The 13,885-nt window shown below is 38.2% G+C and overlaps 1 protein-coding gene across 1 annotated transcript; it reads right to left on the bottom strand.

Moving 5' to 3' along the window:
- Positions 1-4,904: 4,904 nt before the first annotated feature.
- LOC110799459 (polyubiquitin) lies at positions 4,905-6,710 on the bottom strand. Its single transcript, XM_022004731.2, has 2 exons — positions 6,552-6,710; positions 4,905-6,002 (listed from the first exon to the last, which is right to left on the bottom strand). The coding sequence occupies exon 2, from the start codon at positions 6,000-6,002 to the stop codon at positions 5,085-5,087; it is 918 nt and encodes a 305-aa protein (XP_021860423.2). The 5' UTR covers positions 6,552-6,710; the 3' UTR covers positions 4,905-5,084.
- Positions 6,711-13,885: the final 7,175 nt, after the last annotated feature.

The raw sequence follows: 13,885 nt of genomic DNA, 5'->3' as shown, positions 1-13,885 counted from the left end.
GGCTTGTGGTTTTGTTATCAGGTTTCTTCTCCTTTCTTAGTCGGCGATAAATGTTTGCTGAGTAAAAAGAATTTGTAAAACTAAGGATTCATTCTTGAATATGATGGATGTTGTTATTTAGAAGCTACGTTCATCACAATGGAATAATTCCTAACTAAGCTAAAAGAGTATACTAGTTGTTTAAAAAAGCAAAACCAAATTACTAGTTGCTGAATGCAATTTAATGGTTAAGCTTAAGCAGAGAGTTCCATCATGTTTTGATCGAGAAGCGACGACAGTAATGATATCTCCAACCTTGAGCAAACTCGAACGTACTTCCATCCTTTATTAAGATTGTAACCCCATCTTGTCAGAAACATGTTATTGTCCATAACAGAGTTTACTTTCACTTGTATTTTGCACTTTTTCCCTTTAAGGAATTCATCTTCTTCCTTACTTAAGAACTCAACAGTTGTGACTCCGGCATCGACAGACATGCATGTTGATCGTTAAAGTCGGATTCTTTCAGTTTTCTCTCAATCACTATCCATTCTTTATCAATTATCATCATAACAATTACTCTGTTTCGATTTCTTCTCGATCATCATATCGTTGTTGTTGTTGTTAACGCTAATGTTGTCGTCGCTAATGTTGTTGTTGTTTTCGCAGCCGTTAGTGTTAGTGTTAGTGTTGGTGATGGTGGATTTGTTCTCCTGTAAGAAAGACGCTTCTTTCGAGTTAGAAGATTCTCGCTCATGGTCAATATGCTGGATTTATCCTCGGCGCCTGAGAGTGGAACAATAACTTGTTCAGAAACACGCTTCAATTCCAAGCAAATTCGCTTCCTGAATGGCAGAAACTTCGGATTTTTTGCATTCAAAAATTTATCCATAGCAGCAGACAAAGAGTAGAGATCGCACAACAACGTAGGGTTTAATTTCGAAGCCAAAGTGAAAGTGAAAGTCAAAGAGATCGAAAGTAATTCAAATCCAATTTTGTTCAATTCTATTATTGATACGGATTATCTTTTGATGTCTATATGCAAATATATGGCTAAACTCGAATACTAGTAGAAAGTTAGAAACTTGATTAATTAATTAATTACATTCGAAAGAGTTATCAGGAACATGTGATTAAACTTGAATACTAGTAGAAACCTGCTGATTAATTCATTACATTTGAGGGAGTTATCATGAATATGTGACTAAAGGCGGATCCTAAGGGAACTTTGTGTTTTTATCTAATCTCATATATATTTTAGGTCCGGATCCTTTAGAGTTTTAATAAAACTCGGAAAAATCAGGAGGTGATATTGATGAGAAATAATAGAGGGGATTTTGGAAAGATAATATACAAGCTGTTGATATTGTTCAAACTCTACCTTATAGAGTTATTTTAGAACTCTAGAGGATCCAAAACCCATTTTAGAGTAACAAAAGGTTGTGTTAGATTCTAGAATCAAATGGAAGAAATTTATGGAACTCAACTAAAAGGGTTGAATGATGTAAAAGCTAATTATTAATCTCTCAACACAAATTATATATATTATGCAGTAAAGGTTAATCAAACTTGGTAATCCAAGCAAACCAGTAAACAGATCGATCATCTCGACACACATTTTTGTTCAATATAGCAAGAAAGATAGGCTTGACGTTATCGAAACTCGGATGTAGTGTTGAAACAAATTAAATCTAAAATTATATTCAGCAGTTGAATGATTAATGAAGACATAGAATCAATTTGCAAAATCTCAATGTTAATTGATGTAAACCCTAAGTTTACAAATTAAATTGCCTTATATAATTGACAAATTACTAAACTTAATTTTCCCGATTTACAGATTCTAGGGCAAAAGTTTTTACAAAATGCTAAACTAAAGTACTCACTCTGTAGCTATAATAAAATGGCAACCAAGTTGAATTCTAAGAACTGAATTTCCGATTTGGACCAATAGAACTTCTAGGACGAGTTACACCCCAATTAGGGAGAAGAGATGTGACCTGATTACCTCCATGAATGGCTAAACAAATAGAATCATCCTTGAATCGAACAGACACAACACGAATAAAATCCCCTTTCTGTAACCCATTCCAAACCCTGAATTGATTCCAACCGCCAATCAATGCATACTTAAATCCTTTACCTCTGTAATCCCATTTACTCAATTTCATCTTAACCCCTTCAACAGAGAAACAACCCCTTACTCTCACTTCACTTCAATCTTGCCTTTATTATCCAGCTTTTCAATTTCTGAATCATTCAAGAATTCCATGTCAACTACTTCAGATATCGGAATCGCAAGACATGCGTATTGTTTTTCAACGTCGGTATAGTTGAGATACTTCTCAATTACACATTTTTCTTGTCTTAATTCATCTTTTTTGAATTTCTCAAGTATTGATTCCAAAGATGGCAGCTTTAACTTGTTATGTTCATAGTCACCACAGCAGAGTTTCTTTGGTGGTGGTGGTGGTGGTGGTTGAAGGAGAATATCGGTGTCGATTTTCGGGGATACACTATTTAATAAAAGAAGACCATCTATTGCATCTTTCTCCTTTTTGTCGAGATCATTATAGCGTAAGAGTCTTTCGCGTTTCTTCAATGGCAGCCGTACCTCGCCTTTGTTTCTGTTCACCATAGCAGAGAATAACAGAGTCATCGTATCGAATCAAAATCGCGTAATTACAAGAACAAGAAATCTGGATTAAGTAGCGATGAAATTCAAATCGATTAATTGCGAGAAAGATAGAAATTGGAATTGCTCAATAATAATTGGAGTAAATAAGAAATTGAGAAGAAACAGAGAATGGAAAATTAGGGTTATTATCAACTCATAAAAGAGACGGTGATTTAGTAGAATTAGAATCTTAGTTGTCTACAAATATGCGCGCTATGTTACCGTTGGGAATTCTTTCTTGCATCAAATTACCCAATTGGTTTTGGCGGCAAACTTGAGAAATTGGGGTTAACAATATTTCTTAACGGTTTCATTAAAAGATATAAAAAAAAAAATCTTGTATTACTAAGGGGTTAACAAAGAAATTGGGGTAAATAGGGGTAAGTCGTAGGGTATATCATTCCAACTGTTTTGAGTATTAGGGTTTTAGACGTTACAAAGTGCTAAAACTTAAAAGAAAATACGATTTAAGTAACAAAAACGTTATATTATAATGATTTTAATTTGTTCTATGGTATACTTCCTCCGTTTTGTTTTTATTTACATGACACAATTGAGTTTTTGACATTATTCACACGAGTTCCTTTGATTTCCTTTTGTGAAAAAACATAATCATGTGAGGTCTTATTAGATACGTCTCAATACATATATTTTTAAATATTAATTTTTTATAATTTTTTCTTATCCACAATGGATGATATTAGTGTTTAAAATTGTGCATTGGCAAACGTGCCTAAATAATTGTGTCATTTTAAAAAAACAGAGGAGGTATGATACATGCATGATAAAAAACAATCCATAAAGAATTCGTATATATAATTTATATGTAGACATCTTCAAAGATAAACTAAAAAATAAAATACAATCCTTAAAATAAGAATTTGTGCTGCCCAATAGGAGTACTGATTAGACAATTTAAAAAAGATAAATTTAACGATACAAAATAAATAAAAGGAGATTTAAGTTAAAATAGGATTGTGTCCAAAAGAAAAAAGGAAAGAAAAAAGGAATATCGGTGTAATCAGAAGCCTAAGCTCCAAGAAATTCACAACATTGGAAAGTTGTATACTTGTATCCCTATGGGATTAGGAAAGTTTCACCGCCTATATATTATTGATTCTACTGTTGCTTCCAATTCGATACCCTAATAATCAATTGATACCCTTGTCTTTTATTCCGATGGAGAAATTATACGCAGAAAACGTAATGTTGCTACCAATGAAGAAGCGATTTTACATGGATACGCGGAAATATCAGAAAAAACCAGCAGTTGAATGTGGTGTTCCACTGTCAGAAAGTTCAATCGAGGATAAATGTGTCTCTTTAAACAACGACAATGACAATATTAATGGGGACAGGCATAAGAAGAAAAAGTGGTTACATGGTTCAAGAAAAGACGATAAGAAGAATTTGAAGCAGAGAAAGAAACAGAGAACGCAGGTGACATCTTTGAAGAATCCTGCAACTGCTTCTGATCAACAGTACTGTCCCGCAGATAATGATGATAAATGGATTGATGGGTCTGATGGGTCTGGTGGTATAGGTATAGGTATAGGTATAGGTATAGGTATAGGTATAGTTTGGATAGTAATTATGAAAAAACTTAATAAAACCGATGCTGACGATCATCAGGCATGTCTGTCGATCCCAAAATCTCATGTTCTGAGTAACTTCTTAAGTAAGAAAGAAGAGGAATACCTTGGAGGTGTGGATAAATATGGGCACAAGAACAGGATAGCAGTAAATGTCAGGGGTTGTAACACTATTAAGGACCATAAGATGTTTCTGACTAGATGGAATTACTGTCAGGGTGATAAGTATCGTTATGTTCTAAATGGAGTCAACCCGCGGTGGAATACAGTCATGACAGAGAGTAGGCTGGAGATAGGAGATGAGATTTGCGTGGTGGCGTATCGAGCAAAGAATGATGGAAGCCTCTGCTTTACCATTCACGGGGGTAGAAAGCCGTGATTCATAACCATATTTAATTATTATTCTCTTGTTATAAATCTTACATTAACTTTTCATATTTACTAATCATGGCTAATTAATATGTTCTACATAATACAATACTCATAATACAATTAATCAATCAAGCGCCTTGCTTGTCTCCATTTAACTTGGGAATAATTCCTATCTCCTTCGAGTAATTCTCCTGCCAACCACAAGTACAGATATGCAGGACATATGCAGCAAAGATGGATCAAAACTTGGTAACCAACAAAACCAGTAAGCATCAGCTTCAACATTTTTAGAAATTTTGAAAGATTTCTTTATTCACAAACGAATCCAACTTTAATAGTTCATCATCAACATTACCCTAACACAAGATCATCAAGTCAGAAACCAAACTACAAATTACTCAAAGTGAAACTAAATTACTCAAAATGAACTAAGTAATTTCTAGACAGACAACACTTGAAAAGACTTAAAAGCCACCACGGAGACGGAGGACAAGGTGAAGGGTAGACTCCTTTTGGATGTTGTAATCCGCAAGAGTCCTCCCATCCTCCAATTGCTTTCCAGCAAAGATTAACCTCTGCTGATCTGGGGGAATTCCCTCCTTATCCTGAATTTTAGCCTTGACATTGTCAATGGTGTCTGAGCTCTCAACCTCCAGAGTAATAGTCTTCCCAGTCAAGGTCTTGACGAAAATCTGCATTCCACCCCTTAGTCGAAGCACAAGATGAAGGGTTGACTCCTTCTGGATGTTGTAATCTGCAAGATTGCGGCCATCTTCAAGCTGCTTTCCAGCAAATATCAACCTCTGCTGATCTGGGGGAATCCCCTCCTTGTCCTGAATCTTAGCCTTAACATTGTCAATTGTGTCTGAGCTCTCAACCTCCAGAGTAATAGTCTTCCCAGTCAAGGTCTTGACGAAAATCTGCATTCCACCCCTTAGTCGAAGCACAAGATGAAGGGTTGACTCCTTCTGGATGTTGTAATCTGCAAGAGTGCGGCCATCTTCAAGCTGCTTTCCAGCAAATATCAACCTCTGCTGATCTGGGGGAATCCCCTCCTTGTCCTGAATCTTAGCCTTAACATTGTCAATTGTGTCTGAGCTCTCAACCTCCAGAGTAATAGTCTTCCCAGTCAAAGTCTTGACAAATATCTGCATCCCACCCCTTAGACGGAGCACAAGATGAAGGGTTGACTCCTTCTGGATGTTGTAATCAGCGAGGGTACGTCCATCCTCAAGTTGCTTTCCGGCAAAGATCAGACGTTGCTGGTCTGGAGGAATTCCCTCTTTATCTTGGATCTTGGTCTTAACATTGTCAATAGTGTCGGAACTCTCAACCTCCAGAGTTATAGTTTTTCCGGTAAGAGTCTTGACGAAGATTTGCATCTGTACAACATCACAAAAAGATTAATAACTGTACAAATCATACTATATTGTCACAGACAAACAATAAATTGAAAATTTCCATCTTCAATCACATATCTAACACCCAAATTGCAGAAATAAACAATAAATACGAGCAGATTAAAGCCGCCACCACCACCAATTAACTAACTTCGAAAATAATAATAAGAACAAGCCCTAAATTGATTTAGATGGAGAAAAAGAAACAAAATTCATCAGATGGAACAATTAAATATACAGAACAAACCAAGTCTGGCCGAATAAATCTTAAATATAATGAAATCTTCACCGAATATAACACCAAAGTTTCATATACAGGATCCAAATATTAATAAAATCCATCATCTAAATTAAGCGAAAACGCGAGAATTTCATATAAAGAATCCAAAATTTAATCAAATTGAACAAATTAATTGAGAACAAGATAGAGTAACACGAATTGACGAAACAAGACATCAATATTCAAGAAAATCATCAAATATGAATCAGAACAACGATAATTTCACATAACTCAACAAATTAGGCATTTACCTTTGAAGAATTTCGCAGAGAAACTTTGAGAGAATAGATGTGTTTTCGGAAACGAAGAGAAGATGATATTGGAAAATGGTTTGTTTTGGTGATAAATAATCTTCGTGTGGCCCGTATTTAAAGAGTTTGGTCGACCTGGTAGGTGAAGGAGAGAGAAGCTTCTGGAATTGTCCGCACGTGTCTGTCAAACCTCTTACTTCCTACTTCATATTTTACCAAATTGACCAGAAATTAATATAAGTATAAACCAAATTAAGAATAAACTACTCAGTAGATTACCATTCCATCTTTTTCTATACTGTACCAATGTGTTTCATCTATACATTGTACCTGAATATTAATTTTAAATTGTCTACCTTGTATCGTTGTATTTTTAGAAGTTAATCAAATGCATGTCAGCAAGTTTGATTACTTTTTTCAAAAAAATTAAGATTTTTTGATTCGTTAATGTTGGGTTAACATCGATGTACGATGAGGTTGACTATGACATAGAAAATCCTTATTTTGTTTAAAAACGTCACCAAAATCAAACCAAAGCAAAATTTTCAATCTACTTACGGAGTATTAATTATCCTTTAATCACAAACTACATGTAAATTTCCAACCATCATAAATTATAATTGACCTGAAACAATTCATAGTTAAAACTATTAATAGCATCTAACAAACATACAACTCAAAATCAAATATATTAAGATATTTTTTATTTACTACTCCGTAAAATTCACAAGATGTATAATCTATACCTAATATTTAAAAAACAAAACCAAAATCATTGACACGTGTGCTAATCTATCTTTTTAACAAAACCATTTACACGTGTCCCAGCCTATGTTTTTCCTTTTAAAAAAACTAAACAAAAAAATCTGGCACCACCCCTTTCACCTTCACTGCTCTCTCAATCTCTCATCTACCCCATTATGCTACACTTCATCCTCCGCCATTAACCAATCATTCAATTCAATTCAATTTCATGATCAATAAATCCTTCAAATTTATGGTTCTTGGATATCAATGGTCTTCCATTTCGGCTTCAATTGGAATCGGAGACTCTTGATTTTGCATTAAACGCAAAAAAACCCTCACACAAACCTTCAATTGAACCTCCAACTAATCTCACCTTCAATTCGATCCTACATCTTCATTCTATCTTTAATAGCCTCCATTTACAATTTAATTTCCCCAATATCGTTAATAATTACTTAAATCATGTCAGTTACACGTTGTTTGCCCAAATGATCATTGATATTCCATCTCCCATCTTTTAATCCAATCCTAACTCTATTTAACACATTTAGGTTCGACAAGGTTAACGCCATGATCGTGAGCTAGAGACAGGTATGATTCCATTTTTTGGTTAACGCCATGATCGTGAGCTAGAGGCATGTATGATTCTATTTTTTCCCCTTTTCTGAGAGGTTGTTCCCGATTGATGTATTGGTTTTTTAAAAAAATAGGTTTAAATTCCATTCTTTAGGATTACCCATTTACTCAATTGTAGATTACCTATTTACTCAATTGTAGATTTAATATCTTTTGATTTATTGTTTTCAATTTGTTGATAAACATGCTCGCTTGATTTTCATTTTCCCAATTCATATTTAATGTAATTATTAAGTACTGGTACAGTGGTGCTATGTCAATGAACATCAAAATCATGACCTTGAAATAAATCAATTAGGCTTATGACATTTACCCAGCAGCGGTGTTTAAAAACAAAGGTTGATGTATTGAATTAAAGATCCTAGAATATTTTTGGATGACTGTAGAAAAATACAAAGTATTTAGTAAGATGAAGCGTGAGGGCCTAGGTTTTGAATTTTGATTCCGATCAGGAAGTAGTCTGAGTTGTTGGAGAAATACTGATGATTTTTTGCTTTTCGCTTTATGCACGCAACCGGATGTACCTTCTACTAATCGCTCCGTAATAAGTAATCTACATTCTACTGTTGCAATATATGCACCTTGGTCCATGACAAATCTCATTTTCTCTATCTGGGGGTATTCCTTTAAATGATGCTTTAAGTTAATCCCTGTTATGTAAACAACTGATTGTTATGAGTTACGTGTTCGGGATTGGTGGACAACATTTGGGTAAACCTCACTATTCTCAGGCGGTTTTGTTTGTTTTTAGGCTGAATTTGAAGTGTCTTATACTATGTTTTTTTAATTGTTCATGTATTATAAAAGTTCATTATAATTTGGTTGGATTGAATTGGTTAAATAACAGAGCTATAGTTTGTTTAGGATATCATCTGCATTAGCTCGCAGGTACATGTTCAGTTGTCAACCTACTAAGGAGATTATGGGATCCGGATTAACATGCTATCAGGTTGCTCGCACAAAGTTGCAAGTTATAACTATGTATTTAATGTAGAACGATGGACCGGAAAAGGTCTCAAATGAGTTGCAACAACGACAAGGGAAGGGGCTAACAAAAGAAAAAAAGGAGGGCTACAAAACAGAGAATGAAATAGGTAATGACATACTATTCATTCTCAGTACCCAAATACAACGTGCACCACCACAATGAATACATACTATGTGTTTGGGCTCCCAATTGATATTCAATTGGGCCACTAAGTCCAAAGCCCAATGGCTCTAAACAACAACATCAAACCTACCACTATGGCTATTCAGCCATCCATTAAGGCCCAAGGCCCAATAGCAATAAATGACCTATGGGCATTTATTATGCAAACACTATAAATAGGCCGCTAAGGCTCACACCTCAAGGTACGTCCAATTTATCGCCTTAGGACTACTCTTCTAGAGAACTTCTCTCTAGAATCCGAGCATCGTTCTTACTTAGGCATCGGAGGGGCTTTCCTCGGAAACACCCCCGAGGCTAGTGACTTTGCTCTTGTGCAGGTGAATTCGGACTCGACTCATTCAAGCAAGCAAGATCTTCAACGCATACGAAAGGGCCTTCATTCGAAGCCCATTGTTTCCATCTTTACAACACCGGAACAATTTGGCGCCGTCTGTGGGGAAGAACACTTCAAAGCCTTTGAAAGACGTTAACCACTTCTTTCTGCAAAATGGTTAACGATGTTGTCAACAACAATGATGACGATATGATAGTGCGGTCAGATTCGGAATCTGACGAGGAGGAGCACCCTCAATCAGTGGCGAGGTCACAGCCAAGCAGAGCTACGACCGCTACAAACGCAGGACCTCCGATTCCAACTAGGGAAGAGCTCACTGCGGCCATGACCATCATGCAAAACTTCCTCTTCAATGAGAAGCAGCAAGGATTGGCAAAAGACCGCAGAGAGGAGAGGAGGACCAGGCGAAGGCTGAACGAGCCGCCTAGTGTAGAGGTGTCCAGACTTCCCGAAGATAAGCTACAGGCGAGAAAGCTGAAAAGAAAGGGGAGAACTTCCCGAAGATAAGCTACAGGCGAGAAAGCTGAAAAGATTCAACAAGTGGTTCATCATCGACGCCGAAGGAGAGCTCATGAGGAAATCATTCTCCGCTCCACTGCTGAAATGTGTGGGTCCAGCAGACGCTGACTATATCCTAAGAGAAATCCACCTCGGAATATGCGGAAACCACATCGGAGGCAGGACATTGGCACACAAAGCCCTTCGGGCCGGATACTGGTGGCCCACTATGGTTTCCGAGGCAAAGCAGATGGCAAGGAAATGTGAGAAATGCCAAAAGTTCGCACCAGCTATCCATCAACCAGCTCAAACCTTACAATCAACACTATACCCCTTACCATTCGCACAGTGGGGGTTAGACATCATTGGTCCCTTCCCCTCAGCTACGAACCAGAAAAAGTGGTTGATCGTAGGAGTAGACTATTTTAGCAAATGGATCAAAGCCGAAGCTGTCTCCTCCATCACCGAACCTCAGGTCCGCAAGTTCATATGGCAGAACATCATCACAAGGTTCGGCATACCAAGACTGATGGTCTTCGACCACGGGAAACAGTTCGACAACACCCCGCTGCAAAAATGGTGCAAACAGTTCGGCATACACCTAGCTTACTCGGCAGTTTGCCAACCACAAAGCAACGGACAAGCTGAAGCTGCAAACAAACTCATTCTCAACGCACTCAAGAAAAGAGTCGAGGATGACAAAAACAAGTGGTTGGAAGAGCTACCCGGAACGTTATGGTCCCTTCGGACCACCGAGAAAGAAGCTACTGGGCAAACACCGTTCCACCTTGTATACGGATCCGAGGCTGTCATCCCTGTGGAAATCGGAACAGAAAGCTTGAGGATCCAGGCATACAACATGTATGATGGACTCCAAGGAGAAAGCAACAACCAACTTCTGTCTGAAGCTCTCGATCTACTAGATGAAGCTCGGAACGATGCAAGGACACTCAACGCAGCTTATTTGCAGAGGGTCAACAAGCATTACAATCGAAGAGTCAACGCCAGACCCCTAAAAGTCGGTGATCTAGTACTCAGAAACGCCGCCTCGGTTCAGAAAGGACGGATCCATGGCAAACTCTCAGCCACCTGGGAAGGACCATACATCATCCATTCCGAAAAAAGGCCAGGCACGTTTATGCTGAAACAGTTAGATGGAACAATCTTGAAGAACCATTGGAATACCGATGTTCTCAAGAAGTATTTTGTATGATCTCTATCTTTAAACCAAGTAAGTTGTTTAATGAGAAGAGGAAAGCCGTTTGGCGCCATGTGTTTCATTAAACCTATCTCTATATTTCAAATTCATTGTCCTGTTATATATATACATGCAGCCTCGGATCTGATCAATCCGAGACTAAAAGCAGGTTGACTTTGCCCATTCCTTGATAAAATGCAAGAAATGACCAAATCATACACTTCGGGGAATTGTCCAGAATCCTCGGATTCGCGATACCCAGATAAACCTTGTTCGCAACAAACAGTCGCTCGAATCAAGTTATAAAACTTCGGCTCAGATCCACGGATCGCCAAAGTCATAACTAAGAGGCAGACTAGCGATCTCTTGCCCAGGTTTCCGAACCACAAGAGATCGGAAGAATAATTCAGACCTCTGAGCAGATCGACGGATTTGAAGAATCTGGAAATTAAAGAGTCTCTTAGCAGATCTACGGATTTGAAGAACTCGCAAAATTAAAGAGTCTCTTAGCAAATCTACGGATTTGAAGAACTCGCAAAATTAAAGAGTCTCTTAGCAGATCTACGGATTTGAAGAACTCGCAAAATTAAAGAGTCTCTTAGCAGATCTACGGATTTGAAGAACTCGCAAAACTGAAGAGTCTCTTAGTAGATCTACAGGTCAAATGATCCCTCAGCAAGTCCACAAAGAAAAGCTCGAGAGTTACAAGTTCAAAGGCAGACTTAAAACTTCGGAAAGCACAAAAAAAATTGAAAAGTGACAGCCAAGTAACGAACATTCATTTTTTATTCAATATTCGGGGGAAGTACAAATACATCAAACCAACTCGGGACACACCCGAGGACCCTCAAAAATTGAAAAGAAAATGAAACAGTTAAAATCGGCAGCCATCAACAGATAATACCGGCCTACCGAAGTACTAAAAAGCAAAAAGAAACAAGTACAACGCAGCGCCGAGGCAAAAGGGGGAAAGGCAAGCACACATTCGGAAGTCCTCAACTGGAACCGACCGACTCTGAAGAAGACGACTGCCCGAATCCCTAACTCTTGGGAGTCTCAGGAGCAGCCCCTAGGGGAGCATCCTTCGAAGAACCCCCAGCAGTAGTGTCACCTTCGGAATCCGCCTTCTGGGCCAGAGCTTGGCGTTCGGCTTCAGCTTCGTCTCGGTCAGCTTGGCATTCCACCAAGTTGTTGGGTTATGATACATATGACATTTACATAAATCATGCGGAAACAACCATTAACCCAGGAAACATATTATTTACACATAATCATATAGCATAATTAGATGCATACTCTTTGTTGCGTGCCTTCCCTAGCTGCGCCCGAACCGAACAAGAACAAGTCTTTTAGGACTCCAAGTGTCGTCCCTCCGTAGAAAGTCCACAGCACGTCCGGATCCGCCTTAAGATTGACCAACTAGAATCGCCCTTAAGGTACTCAGAAAATTCGGCACTTTTGGGGCAAGATGGGTGTTTGAATTTTCTCTCAAAAACCTCACTTTTGAATACTTTGAAACTTATGTATAAATTATGACCCCTAGGCCTTTATTTATAGAGTTATGGAAAAGGAATCGTAATCCTAGTAGGATGCGAATTAATTGGAATTAGAATTCTACATGAATTCTACTTAATCAATTTATCCAATAGGAATAGACATTTAATCATACACTGACTCTTGCAGATTCAGGAATCTCGCATGAGCTAAAACTCACACACACACGGCAGCCACAAGGGCTGCCCACGCATGCGAGCAGCAGCCCACGCAGCGCGGCCCACGCATGCGCGGCCTTGTGCGCGCTGGGCTATGGCGTGCGTGCTTGCTGGGCGATGGCCTGGCTTCGTGCTGGGCCTTCGTCCGGCAGGCCTCGTCCGATGCTAATTCGTACGATACGCTTCCGATTAAATTTCCATTTCCGGAATCTATTTCCGATACGAACAATATTTAATATTTCCGATTCCGGAATTAATTTCCGTTTCGAACAAATATTTAATATTTCCGTTTTCGGAATTATTTTCCGATTCCGGCAATATTTCCGATTCTGACAATATTTCCGTTTCCGGCAATATTTCCGATTCTGGTAATATTTCCATTTCCAATAATATTTTCCGATACGTACCATGTTTCCGTTTCCGGCAACATCTACGACTTGGATAATATTCATATTTCCGATACGATCCATATTTCCGTTTCCGGCAATATCATCGTTTCCGGAGTATTCATTTCTTGCCTGTGACGATCTTAGCTCCCACTGAAACCAAGATCCGTCGGTTCCGAATATTCATAGATGGAGTATTTAATGCCATTAAATACTTGATCCGTTTACGTACTATTTGTGTGACCCTACGGGTTCAGTCAAGAGTAAGCTGTGGATTAATATCATTAATTCCACTTGAACTGAAGCGGCCTCTAGCTAGGCATTCAGCTCACTTGATCTCACTGAATTATTAACTCGTTAATTAATACTGAACCGCATTTATTAGACTTAACATAGAATGCATACTTGGACCAAGGGCATTATTTCCTTCAGTCTCCCACTTGTCCTTAGGGACAAGTGTGCATTTCCTAATTCCTTTGTCGCTCGATGCTTGCTCTTGAACATAAGGTAAGAGTTGTCATCCTTATTATGTCCAGAGGTGTTCCTCGGTTTCAGAGTTCAACTGATCAAATAAACAGATAATCATAGCCTATGATTCATCCGAGCACGGCCATGCATTTCACAGTTTCTAGCTCTCCGAGTGGCCTTGTAC

Source organism: Spinacia oleracea, chromosome 4, assembly GCF_020520425.1.
Source record: "Spinacia oleracea cultivar Varoflay chromosome 4, BTI_SOV_V1, whole genome shotgun sequence".
Lineage (NCBI taxonomy): Eukaryota > Viridiplantae > Streptophyta > Magnoliopsida > Caryophyllales > Amaranthaceae > Spinacia > Spinacia oleracea.
This window is presented reverse-complemented; position numbering and strand designations above follow the sequence as displayed.